General features: G+C 51.8%; 1 protein-coding gene across 1 annotated transcript in view; it reads right to left on the reverse strand.

Annotated features, from left to right (window-relative positions):
- Positions 1 to 23,012, reverse strand: part of LOC147122437 (collagen alpha-1(XI) chain-like) — a 745,903-nt gene that overhangs the window by 487,177 nt on the left and 235,714 nt on the right. Inside the window, exons 18-20 of the mRNA XM_085983595.1 lie at positions 22,435 to 22,450; positions 15,276 to 15,302; positions 14,387 to 14,397 (exon numbers count right to left, since the gene is read on the reverse strand). Of these exons, the coding sequence (XP_085839721.1) occupies positions 14,387 to 14,397; positions 15,276 to 15,302; positions 22,435 to 22,450 (54 nt within the window). The remainder of the gene's footprint in view (positions 1 to 14,386; positions 14,398 to 15,275; positions 15,303 to 22,434; positions 22,451 to 23,012) is intronic.

Genomic DNA, 23,012 nt, shown 5'->3' on the forward strand with positions numbered 1-23,012 from the left:
GTAAGTGGCAAGACTGGCCACCAAGCTCCTCCACCCCTGCAACCCCTTGCCTGGCCCTCTCAGCCCTGGGAGCACCTGCAGCTGGACATCTGCGGGGAGATCCATGGGGTCCCCCACCATCAACGGTTCCTAGCGGTGACCTATGACCTGCACTCAAAATGGCCAGAGGTCACTGCCGTGGGCTCCGTCACCTCTCGGGTCATCATCGATATCCTTGAATCCCTCTTCTCTCGCTGGGGGCATCCAAAGTGCCATCACCACAGACAATGGGCCCCAAATGGTCTCTTCGGAACTCTCCTCTTACCTTGAGAGCAAGGGCATCCGTCACATTCGCACAGCGTACTACCACCCCGAGTCAAATGGGGGGGTGGAGCGTTTTAACCAGACACTGAAAAATGGCCTCAGAGCACACCTATCCCAGGGGTGTGCGTTTGACAAGGCCCTCCTCCACACACTGCTGCACTACAGAGCCTCCCCGCATCCCTCATGCTAGGCCGTGAGCTCATGCTGCCCCTTGGCAAGCTCCGCCCCTCGCTAGCTCAGAGCCCTGCTCCACCGGCTCAAGCCACAGTCGCTAGACAGCAGGGGAAGATGAAACTCCGCTTCGACCAGTCGAAGAGGGCCAAGGCGCCCAACATCTCAGTCTCCGATTGGGTCAGAGTCCGCAGGCCTCACCGCAATAATAAGATGGCGTCATTCTGGTCCTCCCCTCTCCAAATCAGCCGCCAACTTGGACCAGCCACTTTCTGCCTCAGTGACGGCTCTCGGTGGCATGCCAGCCGCCTGCGGAAGGTGCCAGCACCCCCTGATGCGGGATTATACGGACCTAACCCCCAAGCCTTACCCGCAGAGTGGCGGGATGCACATGTGGCTCAGCCAGCCAACCCTCAAGCAGATGTTGTGCCTCAGCCTGCTCCTCACCAGTCCGCACCTCGGCCTGTCCGTACACGTTCTCACCCTGGCCACCAACAGGACTTTGTCACTACATTTCATGTTTGAAATTCTGTGAGGGGGGAGGAAATGTTATGTCTGACATTGGTGATAGGTACTCGATTGCCTTGGCCTGAGCACATGGAGTTTGATTGTGCTGTTATCGTTGTATTGTGTCTGACATTGGATATAGGTATTCGATTGCTTTTGCCTGTAAGAGTGTGTTTGGATTAGCCATTAAAAGCAACATGAATTGAGCTCTGCATAAGGCCTCTGGATTATCTTTGCAAACGCAACACTTGCCTTGGAGGCGGTGCAACGAAGGTTCACTAGATTGATTCCTGGGATGAGAGGGCTGTCCTATGATGAGAGATTGTGTGGAATGGGCCGATACTCTCTGGAGTTTAGAAGAATGAGAGGTGATCTCATTGAAACATACAAGATTCTGAAGGGGATTGACAGGGTAGATGCTGAGAGGTTGTTTCCCCTGGCTGGAGAGTCTAGAACTAGGGAACATAGTCTCAGGATAAGGGGTTGGCCATTTAAGACTAAGATGAGGAGGAATTTCTTCACTCAGAGGGCGGTGAATCTTTGGAATTCTCTGCCCCAGAGGGCTGTGGATGCTCAGTCTATATTCAAGGCTAAGATCGATAGATTTTTGGACTCTAGGGGAATCGAGGGATATGGAGATAGGGCGGGAAAGAGGAGTTGAGGTCGATGATCAGCCATGACCTTATTGAATGGCGGAGCAGGCTCGAGGGGCCGAATGGCCGACTCCAGCTCCTATTTCTTATGTTGTTATATTCATAAGATATCACCAATACTGAGGTCAGGGTGCTGCGGAGAATGATCCTGTGTTTCGAGGCGTGCCAGGTAGATAAAAAGAACTCCAGAGTAACAAGCAAGTCAAAAGGCAAGGTCTGTGAAATGAAGGAGAGGCCACCTCGGAAGTGGCAACAAGAGGGGAGTCAGGGGAAGATGTGCTCTGCCTGTGGGGTCATGGGACATTATGCACGTAACTGTAAAAGATCACCAAAACAAGAAATGGCTGAGGCTGCCCCACGAGAGGCAGAATCTCAGCCCAGCACCACCCGTTAGGAGGATTTCATTAGATATGTAGCTCAGCAGATGAAGGAGCTTGAACCATCTCAAGGAAAGGTCCACGCGGCCCATGGGGAGGACGGCGGGGGGACCCGAACACGACGGGGCCGCGCCCAGCCCGAGTACCTGTGTCCACTCAGGTACGATGATTGGGGAAGACCGTGTGTAGACATTGTGATTGAGGGCGAGAGAGGGGACAATCTGTTCCTCCCCGATGTCGTCGCCCTGGTCAAGTGGAGCCCCCTATGTTTGAGGAGGTTTCACGGGTAACTCAGCGGCAGGGGCCGTGTCAAAACCTTTCATCTTCACGGTCGGGCCCCTCCAAACAAAGTGGACGTGTATACTAATGAAATGGGATCAGCCAGGAATGGGAGTGCTGGGCTCTGACTGGATGTTGGCTCACAATGTGGTAGTGGATAATAACTGTTTGTGGGGCGGAGTGGACTGTGGTGAAGGAGTAATCGTTATACCCCCGAGACATGGAGAAGACCTGCGGGACCCAATGACTTAGACACACTAACGGCCAGAGTGCCTGAGAGGGACCAAACCGTAGTGCCGAATGTCAAGGAGCTATGGCTACCCACAAACAGGATTAGAAACATAGAAACGTAGAAAAATAGGAGCAGGAGTGGGCCATTCGGCCCTTCGAGCCTGCTCCGCCATTCAATGATCATGGCTGATCCTCTATCTCAATACCATATTACCTGCTTTCTCCCCATACCCCTTGATGCCTTTTGTGTCTAGAAATCTATCTATCTCCTTCTTAAATGTATTCAGTGACTTGGCCTCCACAGCCTTCTGTGGTAGAGAATTCCTCAGGTTCACCACCATCTGAGTGAAGAAATGTCTCCTCATCTCAGTCCTAAATGTCCTACCCTGTATCCTGAGACTGTGACCCCTCGTTCTAGACCCCCCAGCCAGGGGAAACATCCTCCCCTGCATCCAGTCTGTCTAGCCCTGTCAGAATTTTATACGTTTCAATGAGATTCCCCTCTCATTCTTCTAAACTCCAGTGAATACAGGCCTAGTCGACCCAATCTCTCCTCATACGACAGTCCTGCCATCCCAGGAATCAGTCTGGTGAACCTTCGCTGCAATCTCTCTATGGCAAGTATATCCTTTCTTAGGTAAGGAGACCAAAACTGCACACAGTACTCCAGGTGTGGTCTCACCAAGGCCCTGTACAACTGTAGTAAGCCATCCTTGCTCCTGTACTCAAATCCTCTTGCAATGAAGGCCAACATACCATTTGCCTTCCGAACTGCTTGCTGCACCTGCATGTTTCCTTTCAGTGACTGGTGTACAAGGACACCCAGGTCCCTTTGGACATCAACATTTCCCAATCTATCACCATTTAAATAATAGTCTGCCTTTCTGTTTTTCCTACTGAAGTGGATAACTTCACATTTTTCCACGTTATACTGCGTCTGCCATGTATTTGCCCACTCACTCAACTTGTCTAAATCGCCTTGAAGCCTCTTTGCACCCTCCTCACAACTCACAATCCCACCTAGTTTTGTGTCGTCAGCAAACTTGGAAATATTACATTTGGTTCCCTCATCCAAATCATTGATATATCTTGTGAATAGCTGGGGCCCAAGCACTGATCCCTGCGGTACCCCACTAGTCACCGCCTGCCACCCCGAAAAAGACACATTTATTCCTACTTTCTGTTTCCTGTCTGTTAACCAGTTTTCAATTCATGCCAGTATATTACCCCCAATCCCATGTGCTTTAATTTTGCACACTAACCTCTTATGTGGGACTTTAGCAAAGGCATTCTGAAAATCCAAATACACCACATCCACTGGTTCTCCCTTATCTATTCTACCAGTTACATCCTCAAAAAACTCCAGTAGGTTTGTCAAACACGATTTCCCTTTCATAAATCCATATTGACTTTGTCTAATCCCGTTGATATTTTCTAAGTGTCCTGTTATCACATCCTTTATAATAGACTCTAGAATTTTCCCTACTACTGATGTTAGGCTAACCGGTCTGTAGTTCCCTGTTTTCTCTCTCCCTCCTTTTTTAAATAGTGGGGTTACATTTGCCACCCTCCAATCTGCAGGAACTGTTCCATAATCTATAGAATTTTGGAAGATGACAACCAATGCATCCACTATTTCCATGGCATAGTTTCAGAATAATAGGTCACCTTTTTGGAACTGAGATGAGGAGGAATTTCTTCTCTCAGAGGGTTATAAATCTGTGGAATTCTCTGCCCCAGAGAGCCGTGGAGGCTGGGTCATTAAATACATTTAAGGTGGAGAGAGACAGATTTTTGCAGGATAAGGGAGTGAAGGGTTATGGGGAGCGGGCAGGGAAGTCGTTTGAGCTCTAGATCAGCCATGATCTTATTGAATGTCGGAGCAGGCTCGAGGGGCCAAGGGGCCTATTGCTGCTCCTATTTCTTATGTTCTTATATTTTAGTACTCTGGGATGCAGATTATCAGGCCCTGGGGATTTATCAGATTTAGTCCCATTAATTTCTCCAGCACTATTTTTTTACTAATACTAATTTCCTTTAATTCCTCCTTCTCACTTGATCCTTGGTTCCTTAGCATTTCTGGGAAGTTATTTGTGTCCTCTTCCGTGAAGACAGAACCAAAGTATTTGTTTAATTGCTCACCATTTCTTTGTTCCCCATTATAAATTCTCCCATTCCTGACTGTAAGGGACCTACATTTGTCTTCACTAACCTTTTTCTTTTTACATACTTGTAGAGGCTTTTACAATCTGCTTTTATGTTCCTTGCAAGTTTACTCTCATACTCTATTTTTCCCCTCTTAATCAATCTCTTGGTCCTTTTTTGCTGAACTCTAAACTGCTCCCAATCCTCAGGCTTGCTACTTTTTCTGGCAACTTTATATGACTCCTCCTTGGATCTAATACTATCCTTAATTTCTTTTGTTAGCCATAGTTGGGCCGCTTTTCCTTTTGTGTTTTTGCACCAAAAAGGAATGTATAACTGTTGCAATTCATGCATTCGTTCCTTAAATGTTAGCCATTGCCTATCTACCGTCATGCCTTTTAATGAAGCTCCCCAATCTATCATAGCCAACTCACTCCTCATACTATCATAGTTTCCTTTGTTTAGATTTAGGACCCTAGTTATGGATTGGATTCTTCACTTTCCATCTTAATGAAGAATTCTTTAATGTTGTGGTCACTCTTCCCTAAAGGACCCTGCACAACAAGATTATTAATTAACTCCTTCTCATTGCACAATACCCAATCTAGGATAGCCTGTTCCCTAGTTGGCTCCTCAACGTCCTGGTCTAAAAGACCATCTTGTACACACTCCAGGAATATAGACAACTCCCACCAATGTTTTCTGCCCCATGGTGCTTCTTAGCTCCACCCAGACTGATTCTACATCTTGATTTTCTGAGCCAATATCCTTTCTCACTACTGCTCTGATTTCATCCTTTACTAACATCGCCACCCCACCTCCTTTTCCCTTTTGCCTGTCCTTCCTAAATATCGACTATCCTTGGATATTCAGCTCCCAGCCTTGGTCACCCTGCAGCCATGTCTCCATAATCGCAATTATAGAAACATAGAAGATAGGAGCAGGAGTAGGCCATTCGGCCCCTCGAGCCTGCTCCGCCATTCAATGCGATCATGGCTGATCATCCAAATTCAGTACCCGGTCCCTGCTTTCTCCCCATACCCCTTGATCCCTTTAGCCTTAAGCAATATATCCAACTCCTTCTTCAATATATTTAATGAATTGGCCTCTAATGCCTTCTGTGGTAGAGAATTCCACAGGTTCACCACTCTCTGGGTGAAGAAATTCCTCCTCATTTCTGTCCTAAATGGCCTACCCCTTATCCTTAGACTGTGACCCCTGGTTCTGGACTCCCCGGCCATCGGGAACATCCTTCCTGCATCTAGTCTGTCCAGTCCTGTAGAATTTTATAAGTTTCAATGAGATCCCCTCTCATTCTTCTAAACTCCAGTGAGTACAAGCCCAATCGACCCAATCTCTCCTCATACGTCATTCTTGCCATCCCAGGTATCAGCCTGGTGAATCTTCGCTGAACTCCTTCCATGGCAAGAACATCCTTCCTCAGATAAGGTGACCAAAACTGCACACAATACTCAAAATGTGGTCTCACCAAGGCCCTGTACAACTGCAGCAAGACATCCTTGTTCCTGTACTCAAACCCTCTCGCTACGAAGGCTAACATACCATTTGCCTTCTTAACCGCCTGCTGCACCTGCATGCTTACCTTCAGCAACTGGTGCACAAGGACGCCCAGGTCTCATTGCACTTCCCCTTCTCCCAATCTATTGCCATTCAGATAATAATCTGTCTTCCTGTTTTTGCCACCAAAGTGGATAACCTGACATTTATCCACGTTATATTGCATCTGCCATGCTTCTGCCCAATCACCCAACCTGTCCAAATCATCCTGGAGTTTCTCGGCATCCTCCTCACAGCACACATGCCCACTCAGCTTTGTGTTGTCTGCAAATTTGGAGGTATTACATCTAGTTCCCTTGTCTAGATCATTAATATATATTGTGAATAGCTGGGGTCCAAGGACCGATCCCTGCGGTACCCCACTAGTCACTGCCTGCCACTTGGAAAAAGACCCATTTATTCCAACTCTTTGCTTTCTGTCTGCCAGCCAGTTCTCTATCCAAGTCAATACCTTGCCCCCAATCCCATGTGCCCTAACTTTACACGCTAATCTCTTATGCGGGACCTTATCGAAAGCCTTCTGAAAGTCCAAATACACCACATCCACTGGTTCTCCCTTATCTATTTATATCGTATCCATTTACATCTATTTGCACTGTTAATTCATCTACCTTATTACGAATGCTTCCTGCATTCAGATACAGTGCCTTTAGGTTTGTCTTTTTAACATTTTTAGACATCTTAACATTTTTTTGTACTATGGCCCTATTTGTCTTATTCCCATTTTCTCTTACCCGGACCCTATTTGTTAGTGCACTCCTTTGTTTGTACGCTCTGTCCCTTCCTGACACAATCTGGTTATCCTTACCCCATCACTTTCCTGCACTGCTTCTTTGTCTTTTCTCTTTAGCATTCTAGAGTTCTCTCCACTGGCTCCCTCCCACCCCTTATTTAGTTTAAAGCCCTATCTACCTCCCTAGTTATTCGATTCGCTGGAACTCTGGTCCCAGTATGGCTCAGGTGTAGTCCATCCCAACGGAACAGCTCTCTCTTTCTCCAGTACTGGAGCCAGTGCCCCACGAATTGAAACCCACTTCTCCACACCAATGTTTGAGCCACACATTCATCTCCCTGATCCTATTGACCCGATGCCAATTTGCTCGTGGCTCCGGTAATAATCCAGAGATTATGACCTTTGTGGTTCTGCTTTTTAATTTAGTCCCTAGCTGCTCAAACTCTCTCAGCAGAACCTCTTTCTTTGTCCTACCTATGTCGTTGGTACCTATGTGGACCACGACAACTGGATCCTCCCTCTCCCACTCCAAGTTCTTCTCCAGCCCGGAGGAGATGTCCTTTATCCTGGCCTACCTTTACCGGGTAGGCAACACAGCCTTCGGGACGCACGCTCCTGGCTGCAGAGAACAGTGTCTATCCCCCTAACTATACTGTCGCCTAGTACAACCACCTTCCTTTTTACTCTCCCAAGGATTGTGGAAGGGTGACAGGAGTAGAGGTGCGTGTGGGTGGTGAGCCAATGTCCCTGCCCCAGAAACAGTGCACGTTCCCCAAGGAAGCAGAGAGAGACTTAGTAAAAGCTGTTGTGTCCTTAGTAGAACAAGGGGTCCTGAGACCTACTGCGACACATGTTAACTCTCCTGTTTGGCCAGTAAAGAAGCCAGACAATTCTTGGTGGATGACTGTAGATTACAGAGTGCTGAATAAAAACATCCCTGCTTGTGCTCCCACAGGAGCAGCTGTGATTGATTTAATCGGCAACATCCCCAGCTCAGCCCGTGTTCACAGTACTGGACATATCTAATGGGTTCTGGGCGATTCCCCTACACCCGGAGGACCAGTATAAGTTTGCTTTTACCTTTAAAGGTCAGCAGTATGTGTGGACTTGTTTGCCACAGGGATTCCACAATCGCCCGTCTATTTTCCACCAGTGTATGGCTAGCAGCCGATCAGAATTCAGTCAGATGGCCAGCTTGTGCAGGATGTAAATGATTTACTGCTGTTCTCAGATTGCAAAGAGGAACATGAGGAACTACTGCAGGAATTGTTAGAATCGCTTGCAGCCGTAGGTTTCAAGGTGAACCCCAAGAAGGCACAGATAGGGCAAAGAGAGGTTCAGTTTCTTGGACTGACTCTTCGACCAGGGGAGCACGCGATAGATGAAGCAAAGCGCAAAACTGTCCAGGAACTGCAGCGCCCGGGTTCAATAGCTGCTCTCAGATCATTCCTGGGTCTGACAGGGTACCGTAGAGAATTAATTGAGAATCAGGCAGCGACGGCAGCTCATTTGCTGAGATTACTCAGAAAGGGAGTGGAATGGGATTGGGATGAGAACTTTGAGGAAGCTTTTTTAAAGTTGAAAAATGACCTACAACAGCCCCAGCATTGGGGGCCGGAGACCCTAAGAAGGACTTATTTTTGGAATTAGCGGCAACAGGCGCCAGTCTGAGTGCGGTTTTAATGCAGGAAGTCAATGGGCGTCTGAGAGCAGTTGCTTATTCCTCCAAAGTACTATCTGAGGTGGAGAAGGGATGCTCTACCCGTGAGCGGCACTTGCTCGCCACATTTTGGGCAGTGAAGCATTTTGTCGTGTTCACGGGGAGCCAGCCCATCACTCTCCTCACCCACCACCCGCCTCCTGTTAGAAGGCCGAATTAAGGAGGGAACAGTGTCAAGCACTCGGGTAGCTATGTGGACCCTACAGTTAGAAGGGATGGACCTGAAAGTGAAACCGATAAACAATCCAAAATTAGCACCCAACCTTATATATGGGGGAAGCCCAGACCTGTACAGTCGAGGGGGTGTGGGAAACAGAAGGCGGATTTAAACCTGGTATCCACCCTGAGGAGAGAGATATATATGTGGGTGGGTCTAGTTTTGTGGAAAAGGGGGAACGTAAAAGATGATGTGGAATTTCTGACCACAGAAAGGAATGGAAGTGGCGATGAAGTTACCCAACGCTCTCAGTGCTCAGCGGGCAGTCAGCAGACGTAACTTATGTGGTAACACATCCCACCGATTTCCCCCGCCCGATACGATCTGCTCTGACTCTATGCTTACATGTAATCCTTGCACAGAATATTTGGCGATTTGGGCTAGAAGAGGTTTTAAATCAGCAGCTGGCAGCCACTGGTTACCGCGACAATGCTGGCAACCATAGCGGACGTCATGTGAAGGGGAGGCGAGGAATACAATATCCATAAGGTCAAAGCCCACTCTAAAGCAGAACCCAGATGGGAGGGAAAGAGGAAAGCGGACAAACTCGTTAAAGTGGGAGTGGAGAGAGGGGTCCCGTGGGTCCCGGATCAATCGGGAATGGTAGCAGCCATCAATCCGGCTGTTATTATTCCGCTTCCCCCGGATATCGAAACAATATAGCTGACAGATGTGGTGCTAAAACCTGTCCTCAAGGGAAGAGAAGCAAGTCAGATTGTAGAAGGGCCTTATGGGACCAAAAGGTGTAAACATCATGTTGTTGAAAGGAGATAAGTGGATTGTGCCCAAGGGATACAGGAAGGAATTCATGCAGCTCGCTCACGGGGAACTGGGGGCTGGGCACCCTGGACCCGAAACAACCTGGAAATGGGTCGAGGAGGTAGGGTGGTGGCCTCATCTGAGAGAAGAGGTAGAAGATTACTGTAAAACCTGTTTAGTGTGTGCTGCTAACAATCCTGACCCCCATAAAAGGAAGGTTCCCCTCGGACACACCCATCGACCAGAGGGACCGCGGCACTGTGTCCAGATAGATTTTATCGATCCTTGCCCACCACTAAGAAGGGCAATTAATATTGTCTAGTCCTGGTGGACAATTTTACCAAGTGGGTCGAAGCTTTCCCGTGCAAGTCAGCCACAGTCTCATGGACGGCCAAGACCCGAGTCAGGGAGGCATTCTCCAGATGGGGGCTTCCCCGAGTGGTAGAGTCAGACCAAGGGAGGCATTTTACAGGTCAGCTAATGCAAGCCACTCTGAAATTGCTTGGAATTGAAGGGAAATGGCACGTGACCCACAACCCACAATCATCGGGAATTGTGGAAAGAATGAACCGTACATTGAAGTTGGCCCTGTGAAAGGAATGAAATGAACAACACACTAAGTGGGATGAGGTACTTCCCCTAATCCTTATGCTGATACGTAGTAACATATCCAAAGGAACGGGTCACTCCCCTCATGAACTGGTAACGGGGAGTCCCATGTGAACCGCCACACACCTTTTGCTCCCCACTCTGATTGATAAACAATTAAAGAGGTGACTCGGGACAAATACATGAGCGACCTGTGGGGAACCTTAAAAGAACTAAACTAAACCCGATCTAACAGCCACCCACAACATTGGGAAGGCACCAACCCAACCGACTACACCTGGCTCCGAGTAAACCCCAGGAGTGGGAAGATTCACCGACCCAACCGACTACACTGCCTCTCCGAGTAAACCCCAGGAGTGGGAAGATTCACCGACCCAACTGACTACACTGCCTCTCCGAGTAAACCCCAGGAGTGGGAAGATTCACCGACCCAACCGACTACACTGCCTCTCCGAGTAAACCCCAGGAGTGGGAAGATTCACCGACCCAACCGACTACACTGCCTCTCCGAGTAAACCCCAGGAGTGGGAAGATTCACCGACCCAACTGACTACACTGCCTCTCCGAGTAAACCCCAGGAGTGGGAAGATTCACCGACCCAACCGACTACACCTGGCTCCGAGTAAACCCCAGGAGTGGGAAGATTCACCGACCCAACTGACTACACTGCCTCTCCGAGTAAACCCCAGGAGTGGGAAGATTCACCGACCCAACCGACTACACTGCCTCTCCGAGTAAACCCCAGGAGTGGGAAGATTCACCGACCCAACTGACTACACTGCCTCTCCGAGTAAACCCCAGGAGTGGGAAGATTCACCGACCCAACCGACTACACTGCCTCTCCGAGTAAACCCCAGGAGTGGGAAGATTCACCGACCCAACCGACTACACTGCCTCTCCGAGTAAACTCCAGGAGTGGGAAGATTCACCGACCCAACCGACTACACTGCCTCTCCGAGTAAACTCCAGGAGTGGGAAGATTCACCGACCCAACTGACTACACTGCCTCTCCGAGTAAACTCCAGGAGTGGGAAGATTCACCGACCCAACTGACTACACTGCCTCTCCGAGTAAACCCCAGGAGTGGGAAGATTCACCGACCCAACCGACTACACCTGGCTCCGAGTAAACTCCAGGAGTGGGAAGCAGAGAGCCAGGTAATGGTACTGAACTATGCGAGGGTGGGAGTTTTCGAACCCCTCTACAAGGAATGTATAACATTGTTGATAAAGCCAGTCCTCCGCGTGACGAGGTGCCTCCCCAGGTACAGTATGGTTACGATCTGAAACTAACGGCCTCGGAAACGGCCACGGCGGTCCAGTGAATAGTCAGCACAGAGTCTAAAAGGCCAATGGTGGGAAGAAGGGAGACGGGACTGGGAGTAAGACGTCGTTTTGTTCCCCTCTTCCACAGGCCAGAACAAGGCAGAGTAATGGGGAGGCTATTTTGGTTGCTGTGTGACACAGCGCTCCATCTGGAAAGGGCAGCAGGAACACACAGGGAAGCATCCAGCGATTCAAGGTACGACACTCACATTACCATTGCCCCCGTAACTCCGCCCCAAGGTATCGCTCGGGAGGTTACCCTCCAATCCATCAAGGGTACGTGTGACATAAGTTGTTCAGGAATAGTCCAGGTAACCATATACACGGTCCAAGAAGGGAGGGGAATATGTGTGAAGTGTAAGAGTGGGACTGTGAATCAGACACGTGTATTCAGGCACAGTTGGGTGACAATACCACTTACCGCCAGATAGGAAATCCTTGGGGACATCATGGGAAGACAATGGGGAAACCATGCCATGTTGGCCACGCTGCTGGCAGGAGCATGGGTGCGTAAACCCTTCGGGGACGCTATCAAGCTTTACTTTTGTATCCACAGAGCCGCTTTGTGGAGCTCCCATCCGCTGGATAGGCAGGAAATGTATCCAAGCGAATGGAATAGATGACAGGGATCCCCATCAATGGTTCGTGGACGGGGAGGGAAGGCCGTGTAGGGGTTCGAAGGGTTGCACACATTATCATGTGCAGGAATGTAAAAACAGAATACACACGGTGGAATTAAAAGTTCGTCCTAAACTTCCCCTCCCTACAAATAAAACACAACCGCGGGAAGAACAAGCAGCAGCCCGGGTTGTCTGCCTCAAACATACCCCGGGGCCGACAAATGGGCCGGTGGTGATCCCAACTCGGGTGATATTGTACCATGATGTACATCACGAGGTGGTGCCGGTAATATTGAATCTGGCTGAGGTGGGAATACCGAACTGGTGCAAACCAGAGACAGCACGGTTAGATGGGAGGATGATGCGGGAATTAATAGAGGAAGTTTGGGAAAGGGCCAGCACAACACTGGCGGAATCGGAATTGGAGCCGTTATATCGCAAGGGCTTAGGAACGGTAATGAATTCAACGATAACTTCGGGAATTTTAGTACCGAGATCATTGAAAAAAATGATGTTGGTTACGGGATTAAAGGGACACGACGGGGTCTGATAAATGATGCAGCAACTGTTTTTAATACCGGAACCTCCCTGGTTAATAGCCTTGATTTGGCTAATTTGGATCAATCCATAAAGTCAGTTAGAAATCGTCTAAGAAATTCTGAATAAAATGAATGGTCTGGAATTGAAGGAGGACCAGATTATGACCATTCATCTGCAGGACGTGGTTAAATATTTAGAATCCCATGTTAAAAAGATAAATCAAATTTGAAAGGAGAATCTGAATGCCTCTAGTGAGGCCGCGCGAAATGAGCAAACTTCCCTCGTGGGTGACTGATGGACACCGGAGGGCAATGTCCACGTATCAATTTACCATAACTATGTACCGAGTCAGGGGGCTGGTACAGGAGTACCCGGTGAAACGTGAATTCATTTGCAGGAACAGAACAACATCACCGTTTTAGGGATCTGATGCGCTATCAATTACTCATAAAAGACTGAGAGTTAAGAGAGTAACTAAAGGCTTTTATTAACAAAAGAATGAAGGTCTGCCTCGAGTGGTCGACCGGTCCAGAAATACAAAGGGCTGGGGAGCAGTCACCTTTATACTAGGACTTGTGGGAGGAGTCAGCCGAGGCATGTCCAGGCATGTACACAGTGGAATACAAACAGTGGTTTACCACAGGATCATGGTGTGGAGATGCCTGTGTTCGACTGGGGTGGACAAATGTAAGAAGTCACACAACACCAGGTTATAGTCCAACAGTTTTATTTGAAATCACAAGCTTTCACCTGACGAAGGAGCAGCACTCCGAAAGCTTGTGATTTCAAATAAAACTGTTGGACTATAACCTGGTGTTGTGTGACTTCTTACACTTATTAGGGACTAGCTGAAGTGCCCAGCGGTGCCGAGGGATTTTTGAGGGCATGTTGTTGTTGGAAGAGAGAGAGAGCGACTGGGGGGAAGAGAGAGTGCGACTGGGGGGGAAGAGAGAGCGCGACTGGGGGGAAGAGAGAGCGCGACTGGGGGGAAGAGAGAGCGCGACTGGGGGGAAGAGGGAGTGCGACTGGGGGGAAGAGAGAGCGCGACTGGGGGGAAGAGAGAGCGCGACTGGGGGGGAAGGGAGAGCGCGACTGGGGGGAAGGGAGAGCGCGACTGGGGGAAGAGAGAGCGCGACTGGGGGGAAGAGAGAGCGCGACTGGGGGGAAGAGAGAGCGCGACTGGGGGGAAGAGAGAGCGCGACTGGGGGGGAAGAGAGAGAGCGACTGGGGGGAAGAGAGAGCGCGACTGGGGGGAAGAGAGAGAGCGACTGGGGGGAAGAGAGAGAGCGACTGGGGGGAAGAGAGAGAGCGACTGGGGGGAAGGTGGGGGGGAAGGGGGGGGAAAGGGGGGAGGGGGAAAGGGGGGGGGAGGGGGGAGAGGGAGGGGGGGAGAGGGAGGGGGGAGAGGGAGGGGGGGAGAGGGGGGGAGAAAGGGAGGGGGGAGCCAGCAGACCCTCTCCCCTCTGCCGGCGATGGCTCCGCTGAGCTCCGTGCCGCCCCACGCAGTGACATGCCGAGCGCAGCACCCCGGTCAGCCCGAGCCCCGCCCTCCTGAGGCCGGGGCTGAGGCGGCTTGAGACGGCCGATTGCGGCTGGCCGGGCCCGGTTGCCTTGTTAACCCTCCTCCCCTCTCCGCCTCCCGATCTCCGGGACCGGGCCTGAGCAGCTTCAGACGGCCGATTGCTGCTGGCGAGCCCGGTTGCCGGGGTAACCCTCTCCGCTCCCCCTCCCCTCCCGAGCCTCGCCCCCCACCCCCCGCTAACCTGCTCGCTTCCCTCTGGCCGCGCTCTGTGTGGAGGTGCGTGTGCGCCATGCAGCGCAAGCGCGAGGAGCTTGCAGTGAGCCCAGCCAGCCTTTACCAAGATGGCTGGCCGCTGGTTCGGAATCGGGCCCAGCGGGGGGGTGAGGGGTGGGAGGAGCTTGCCACAAAACAATTGCCTAGGGTCCAGCATGGCTGGCAACAGACACCCAGGCTTCGAGGCCTACCTGCAAAAACGGGGAAAGGTAGGAAAATTAATGAGATTAGATAAAAGATTTAGAAAGTAATTAACTTTTTTAAAAACAATATGGCCTAGATATTCAGTATAGCCACGTTTGGGGCGCTACAGCCGGGCGGCCGCTAAAGTTTGCGCCCGGCGCAACTTCGCGCCACCTTCGCCGATATTCAGTGGCATCGCCCCAAGAGGTTGCTGCTGCGCTAAAACAGGCGATGCACGACTATCATTAGGCGCTAAGCCGGCGGCCCGGGGCGAAACCCCCCGAGGGCGGGCGCAGCGCAGGTGCAGCGAGCTGCTGATTGACGGCAGACACTCTGGCGCCGGTGAGCTCTTAAAGGGGGAGGGTGGATTTGTTTTTTTGAAAGGCCGAGACTGGTGTATTTGTGTTTTTTGAAAGGCCGAGACTGCTCGATTTGTGTTTTTGGGGGGGCTTCTCTCCGTTAGTTTGTTATGTGGGAAGGGCACAGAGGTATCAAAGTAATAAATGTTCTTAAAATCGCACTGTCCATGCTTTCTTTTGGAAGTCCTGGTTGCCCTGCTCGGCTGAGGGCTTGTGGAGCGGCTACATTCATCTTGTGCCATTGGCACAAGCCATTCCCTGAGAGGGGGCCTAGAACCGACGTTCAATAAGTCGCCGACGGGCGGCCCTTGCACTTTCTGCCTCCCTCCTGTGCTGGTCCTCCTCCTCCTCCTCCTCTGGTGGTCCTCCAATGTCTGGTGGCAGTGGCTGAGTCCTGCGGATAGCCAGGTTGTGCAGCATGCAGCACACGACCACGAAATGGGAGACTCGCTCAGGCAAGTACTGTCGGGCTCCTCCGGAACGATCCAGACAGCGGAACCGTTGCTTCAGGACGCCGATTGTTTGCTCAATGAGGTTCCTGGTTGCTTGATGGCTGTCATTGTATCCCTCTTCAGCAGGGGTGCTGGGCGCACGGAGCGAGGTCATCAGCCAGGTGCACAAAGGATAGCCTTTGTCCCCGAGAAGCCATCCTCGTGGGTGAGGCTGGGCCTGGAACATGTCTGCCACAGAAGTCTGGCGCAGGATGAAGGCATCGTGGCTGCTGCCTGGAAAGCGGGCATTGACAGCTAGGATGATCTGCCTGTGGTCACACACCAACTGCACGTTGAGCGAATGGTAGCCCTTCCGGTTGCGGTAATCCTCGGCATGCTCTAGAGGTGCCCGCAAAGCCACATGCATGCAGTCAATGGCGCCCTGCACCATGGGGAAGCCTGCTAATGCTGCAAAGCCCATTGCACACTGTTGCTGCTTGACAAGGGCCATGGAGAAGGAGATGAACTGACGTCTCCTTCTGAAAAGGGCATTGGTCACCTGGCGGATGCAGCAATGTACGGCAAACTGGGAGACGTTGGAAATGTCCCCAGCAGCGGATTGGAAGGAGCCGGTGGCATAGAAGTTGAGAGACACCGTCACCTTCACTGCCACCGACAGAGACATCCTGCTCCTCAGATGTGGCTGCAGATCTCCGCGAAGCAGGTGGCAGATCTCAGTGACCACCGCCCTTCGGAATCGCAGCCTCCGAACACACTGCTCGTCAGACATGTTCAGATATGAGAACTGCTGGCGGTATACCCTGGGTGGGTAAGGCCTCCTTTGCCGACGCCTGTTGCCCCCTCTCTGTCTGGCCATGACTGCCACTCTCTCACGGCGTCTCTGAGCCCTTTGAATGCAATGGAGAAGGCCAACGTTTGCACCCATTGCAGCCCCCATTATACGTTTCCAATCAATGAGATGGCTCTGAAGTTAAAGACAAGTGCAAAGCTGTGGCCTGAAGCCACAAGTACCTGTGCGAGTGTTGAGCCAAACCAGAAAGCTCTCTACCTTTGTCTCTCTGCAAAGATCCGTCTCTCACAAAGAAGGAGTGTTGCAAAATGGCTGCCTTTTCTACTGCAGGAGGAGTGCCCTTTAATTTGCGCCCCCCGCGCCCCGCAGCGACTGGGAACCGTTCCCCTCGACCAGTCGCTGGGGGCGCCAGGCGCAAAGAAGGGCGGCGCCACTGAATTTCCGGTTCGGGGCGCACAAAGGGCGTTGCACGATGAAATGACGTCAGGATCTGCGCGCGCAGCTGAGCGCGCGCAAAGGCTTTGCGCCGCCGCTAAATCTTTACTGAAGTTGGGGAGAGGCGCAGATCGCGCTGCGCCCGGCCGCTAGCCGCCTAGCGCCCCACATCTTCTCCTCCTAAGGCGCTAGCGGCTGGCGCAAACAACTGAATTTCTAGGCCTATGTGTTTTAAAACCAACTTTTTTTTTTAAAGACGCAGAAAGCGGGAAAAAGAAATGAAAAGTTTGGAATCAAGATGGCGGCGACTCACCTCGGTTCAGAACGATAAGGCCCGCCCACACATGCACCGATTGGTCGACCGTCAGGTCACCGAAGCGTAGGATTGGTCAATCGTCCCGTCACTCGACTTTAGGAGGGCCCGCCCGCACGCGCCAGGAACCCGCCCCCGCCACGCAGCGATTGATCGACCGTCGGGTCGCTCGACCGGACGATTGGTCGACCTCGACGTCACTCAATGCTAATGAGCAGATAATGAGTGGAATTTTGAAGGTTTTTTGGATACCGCGGGCACAATTTTTGTCTCACCGAAACGTAAATATGCTTACAACCATTCTGCAATTGTAAGCTTTTTTTTGATGTAACACACGTGTAGGTACGCTCTATAACTTTTGATTGTATAGCCGGACAGAGAGACAGAAAGACAGACAGAGAGACATACCGTTTTTTATATATATAGAGACTAGCTGGGGGTGCCCGGCGGTGCCGAGGCTTTTTCGAGGGCATGTTGTTGGAAGAGAGAGAGAGAGAGAGCGAGCGACTGGGGGGGAAGAGAGAGAGCGACTGGGGGGGAAGAGAGAGAGAGCGACTGGGGAGATAGAGAGAGAGAGCGACTGGGGAGGAAGAGAGAGAGAGCGACTGGGGGGGAAGAGAGAGCGACTGGGGGGGAAGAGAGAGAGCGACTGGGGGGGGAAGAGAGAGAGCGACTGGGGGGGAAGAGAGAGAGCGACTGGGGGGAAGAGAGAGAGCGACTGGGGGGGAAGAGAGAGAGCGACTGGGGGGAAGAGAGAGCGCGACTGGGGGGGAAGAGAGAGAGCGACTGGGGGGGAAGAGAGAGAGCGACTGGGGGGGAAGAGAGAGAGCGACTGGGGGGGAAGAGAGAGAGCGACTGGGGGGGAAGAGAGAGAGCGACTGGGGGGGAAGAGAGAGAGCGACTGGGGGGGAAGAGAGAGAGCGACTGGGGGAAGAGAGAGAGCGACTGGGGGGAAGAGAGGGAGCGACTGGGGGGAAGAGAGAGAGCGACTGGGGGGAAGAGAGAGAGCGACTGGGGGGAAGAGAGAGAGCGACTGGGAGAGAGGGGGGGAAAGAGGGGGGGAAAGAATGTGGGGAGGGGAGGGGGTGCCCGGCGGTGCTGAGGCTTTTTCGAGGGCATGTTGTTGTTGGAAGAGAGAGAGAGAGCGAGTGGGGGGGGGGAGAGAGAGAGCGAGTGGGGGGGGGGAAGAGAGAGAGAGAGAGCGAGTGGGGGGGAAAGAGAGAGCGAGTGGGGGGGGGGAAGAGAGAGAGAGCGAGCGGGGGGGAAGAGAGAGAGAGCGGGGGGGAAGAGAGAGAGACAGCGAGTGGGGGGGGGGAAGAGAGCGAGTGGGGGGGAAGAGAGAGCGAGTGGGGGGGAAGAGAGAGCGAGTGGGGGGAAGAGAGAGAGCGAGTGGGGGGGAAGAGAGAGAGCGAGTGGGGGGGAAGAGAGAGAGCGAGTGGGGGGGAAGAGAGAGAGCGAGTGGGGGGGAAGAGAGAGAGCGAGTGGGGGGGAAGAGAGAGAGCGAGTGGGGGGGAAGAGAGAGAGCGAGTGGGGGGGAAGAGAGAGAGCGAGTGGGGGGGAAGAGAGAGAGCGAGTGGGGGGGAAGAGAGAGAGCGAGTGGGGGGGAAGAGAGAGAGCGAGTGGGGGGGAAGAGAGAGAGCGAGTGGGGGGGAAGAGAGAGAGCGAGTGGGGGGGGAAGAGAGAGAGCGAGTGGGGGGGAAGAGAGAGAGCGAGTGGGGGGGAAGAGAGAGAGCGAGTGGGGGGGAAGAGAGAGAGCGAGTGGGGGGGAAGAGAGAGAGCGAGTGGGGGGGGAAGAGAGAGAGCGAGTGGGGGGGAAGAGAGAGAGCGAGTGGGGGGGAAGAGAGAGAGCGAGTGGAGGGGAAGAGAGAGAGCGAGTGGGGGGGAAGAGAGAGAGCGAGTGGGGGGGGAAGAGAGAGAGCGAGTGGGGGGGAAGAGAGAGAGCGAGTGGGGGGGAAGAGAGAGAGCGAGTGGGGGGGAAGAGAGAGAGCGAGTGGGGGGGAAGAGAGAGAGCGAGTGGGGGGGAAGAGAGAGAGCGAGTGGGGGGGAAGAGAGAGAGCGAGTGGGGGGGAAGAGAGAGAGCGAGTGGGGGGAAGAGAGAGAGCGAGTGGGGGGAAGAGAGAGCGAGCGGGGGGAAGAGAGAGAGCGAGCGGGGGGGGAAGAGAGAGAGCGAGCGGGGGGGAAGAGAGAGAGCGAGTGGGGGGGAAGAGAGAGAGCGAGCGGGGGGGAAGAGAGAGAGCGAGCGGGGGGGAAGAGAGAGAGCGAGCGGGGGGAAGAGAGAGAGCGAGCGGGGGGGAAGAGAGAGAGCGAGCGGGGGGGAGAGAGAGAGCGAGCGGGGGGAAGAGAGAGAGCGAGCGGGGGGGAAGAGAGAGAGCGAGCGGGGGGAAAGAGAGAGAGCGAGCGGGGGGGAAGAGAGAGAGCGAGCGGGGGGAAGAGAGAGCGCGAGCGGGGGGGAAGAGAGAGCGCGAGCGGGGGGGAAGAGAGAGAGCGAGCGGGGGGGAAGAGAGAGAGCGAGCGGGGGGGAAGAGAGAGAGCGAGGGGGGGGAAGAGAGAGAGCGAGTGGGGGGAAGAGAGAGAGCGAGTGGGGGGGAAGAGAGAGAGCGAGTGGGGGGGGAAGAGAGAGAGCGAGTGGGGGGGAAGAGAGAGAGCGAGTGGGGGGGAAGAGAGAGAGCGAGTGGGGGGGAAGAGAGAGAGCGAGTGGGGGGGAAGAGAGAGAGCGAGTGGGGGGGAAGAGAGAGAGCGAGTGGGGGGGGAAGAGAGAGAGCGAGTGGGGGGGAAGAGAGAGAGCGAGTGGGGGGGAAGAGAGAGAGCGAGTGGGGGGGAAGAGAGAGAGCGAGTGGGGGGGAAGAGAGAGAGCGAGTGGGGGGGAAGAGAGAGAGCGAGTGGGGGGGGAAGAGAGAGAGCGAGTGGGGGGAAGAGAGAGAGCGAGTGGGGGGAAGAGAGAGAGCGAGTGGGGGGGAAGAGAGAGAGCGAGTGGGGGGGAAGAGAGAGAGCGAGTGGGGGGGAAGAGAGAGAGCGAGTGGGGGGGAAGAGAGAGAGCGAGTGGGGGGGAAGAGAGAGAGCGAGTGGGGGGGAAGAGAGAGATCGAGTGGGGGGAAGAGAGAGAGCGAGTGGGGGGGAAGAGAGAGAGCGACTGGGGGGGAAGAGACAGCGACTGGGGGGGAGAAAGAGCGACTCGGGGGGGAAGAGAGAGCGACTGGGGGGGAAGAGAGAGCGACTGGGGGGGAAGAGAGAGCGACTGGGGGGGAAGAAAGAGCGACTGGGGGGGGAAGAGAAAGCGACTGGGGGGAAGAGAGAGCGACTGGGGGGGAAGAAAGAGCGACTGGGGGGGAAGAGAAAGCGACTGGGGGGAAGAGAAAGCGACTGGGGGGGAAGAGAAAGTGACTGGGGGGGAAGAGAGAGCGACTGGGGGGGAAGAGAGAGCGACTGGGGGGGAAGAGAGAGCGACTGGGGGGGAAGAGAGAGCGACTGGGGGGGAAAGAGAGAGCGACTGGGGGGAAGAGAGAGCGACTGGGGGGGAAAGAGAGAGCGACTGGGGGGGAAAGAGAGAGCGACTGGGGGGGAAAGAGAGAGCGACTGGGGGGGAAAGAGAGAGCGACTGGGGGGGAAGAGAGAGCAACTGGGGGGGAATTCAAGAACTGGCGAAGAACCAGACTTCACCAATAATCAGGGAAACAATTACGTATTTGGGAATAACCACTTCGATATCCCTTCCCTTCCATACAGGCATAACTGCGACAAGCAGACAAATACCAACGGAAAACAGCTCCTACAGCTCTGTCGAAGCCTGGGTCTGTACATTGTCAATGGTAGGTTCATAGGAGACCTCCTAGGAAGATCGACCTATTGCTCACCTCTTGGCTGCAGCACCGTAGACTATATGATTACAGATTTGGACCCATCCTCTTTCAGAGCATTCACAGTCAAACCACAAACAACACTCTCAGATCACAGTCAAATTACTATGTATCTTAAAAAGACAGAAACAAACAACATAGAAACACAACCCAGTAAACTGTACAACACCAAAAAAACGTACAGATGGGCCAAAAACGACACGGAAAAATACCAGAAAGCAATTAGCAATGAATCAACTCAAGCTCTCTTGGACACCTTTCTGGATAACATATACACTCACAATAAAGAAGGCGTAAACCGGGCAGTGAATAACCTAAATAATATTTTTGATAATTTGGCAACAAGGTCAAACTTGAAAGCTCGCAAGAACAAACCCAAAACAAAAAACTATGAAAAATGGTTTTGACCCAGATTGCCATAACATGAGGAAAAAACTTAGAAAACTATCAAACCAAAAACACAGACATCCAGAAAACGAGGAATTACGCCTTACTTATTGCCAGACACTAACACAATACAGAAACACACTCAGAACCAAAAAAGAGCAATATATTAAGCACACACTCAGCTCCATTGAGGAATCCATTGATTCCAATTGTTTCTGGGACAACTGGAATACACTACACAAAAAACAACATGACGAATTGGCCATTCAAAATGGGGACACATGGGAAAACCACTTTGAAAATTATACCAGAAAAACACACTAAGGCCAGAGCAACACCAAATATGCAAAAAACTGGAAAAGCTCGAAATGGCCATAAAAGATAACCAAAACCCGCTAGACTCCATAATAACAGAAAAAGAACTTTTTGAAAAACTCAAGGACCTGCGACCAGGAAAAGCTTGCGGGGCAGACGGCATACTAAGCGAGATGATTAAACACGCAGACGATAAAATGAAACTGGCTATCCTAAAACTCTTCAACTTGTTCTGAGTGTCGGTTACTTCCCTGATATCTGGAACAAAGGACTCATAACGCCCATATACAAAAGTGGGGACAAAGTCGACCCAAATAACTATCGAGGCATCTGTGTAAACAGTAACCTGGGGAAGGTATTCTGTAGCATCATAAACAAAAGACTTATAAACTTCCTTGAGGAGCACAATGTCTTGAATAAAAGCCAAATTGGATTCCTGCCAAACTATAGAACATCAGATCATATCTTCACCCTACAGACCCTAATTGACAAACACGTTCACCATAACAAAAGCAAAATCTACACATGCTTTATAGATTTCCAGAAGGCTTTCGACTCCATCTGGCATGACGGTTTATTCCTGAAACTTATCGAAAGCGGGGTAGGGGGAAAAACATGATGTAATTAAATCAATGTATACAAACAACAAATGTGCAGTTAAAATTGGAGACAAACAAACAAACTACTTCCCACAGGGGCGGGGGGTGACGCAAGGCTCGCCAATCTCACTGACACTCTTTAATATTTACATAAATGAATTGGCAAAACTACTTGAACAATCTACAGCACCCGGCCTCACCCTATATGAATCCAAGGTTAAATTCCTCCTCTATGCAGACGACCTGGTTCTGCTGTCACCAACTAAGGAGGGTCTACAGCAGAACCTGGATCTGCTGGAATCGTACTGCCAGACTTGGGCCCTGACAATAAATCCCCAAAAAACCAAAGTCCTTGTGTTCCAGCAAAGATCCAGACATCAAGGACCCAAAATAAATTTCACAATAGGAACAACCAAAATTGAACAAACCACTAACTACACATACTTGGCTTAAAAATCAGTTCTACGGGAAACTTCAAACTGGCTGTGAATGAACTGAAAGAGAAAGCAAGAAGGGCTTTCTATGCCATTAAAAAATCAATCAAATAGAAATCCCAATTAGCATTTGGCTCAAAATTTTCAAATCAGTAATTGAACCAATTGCACTCTATGGCAGTGAGGTGTGGGGACCGCTCACACAACAAGAATTTGCAAAATGGGACAAACACCCAATTGAGATCCTACATGCAGAATTCTGTAAAAGTATCCTCCGGACTCAAAGGAAAACAGTAAACAATGCATGCAGGGCAGAACTAGGCCAATAT

Source organism: Somniosus microcephalus, chromosome 3, assembly GCF_052327205.1.
Source record: "Somniosus microcephalus isolate GS21.2 chromosome 3, FLI_Smic_1.0, whole genome shotgun sequence".
Classification (NCBI taxonomy): domain Eukaryota; kingdom Metazoa; phylum Chordata; class Chondrichthyes; order Squaliformes; family Somniosidae; genus Somniosus; species Somniosus microcephalus.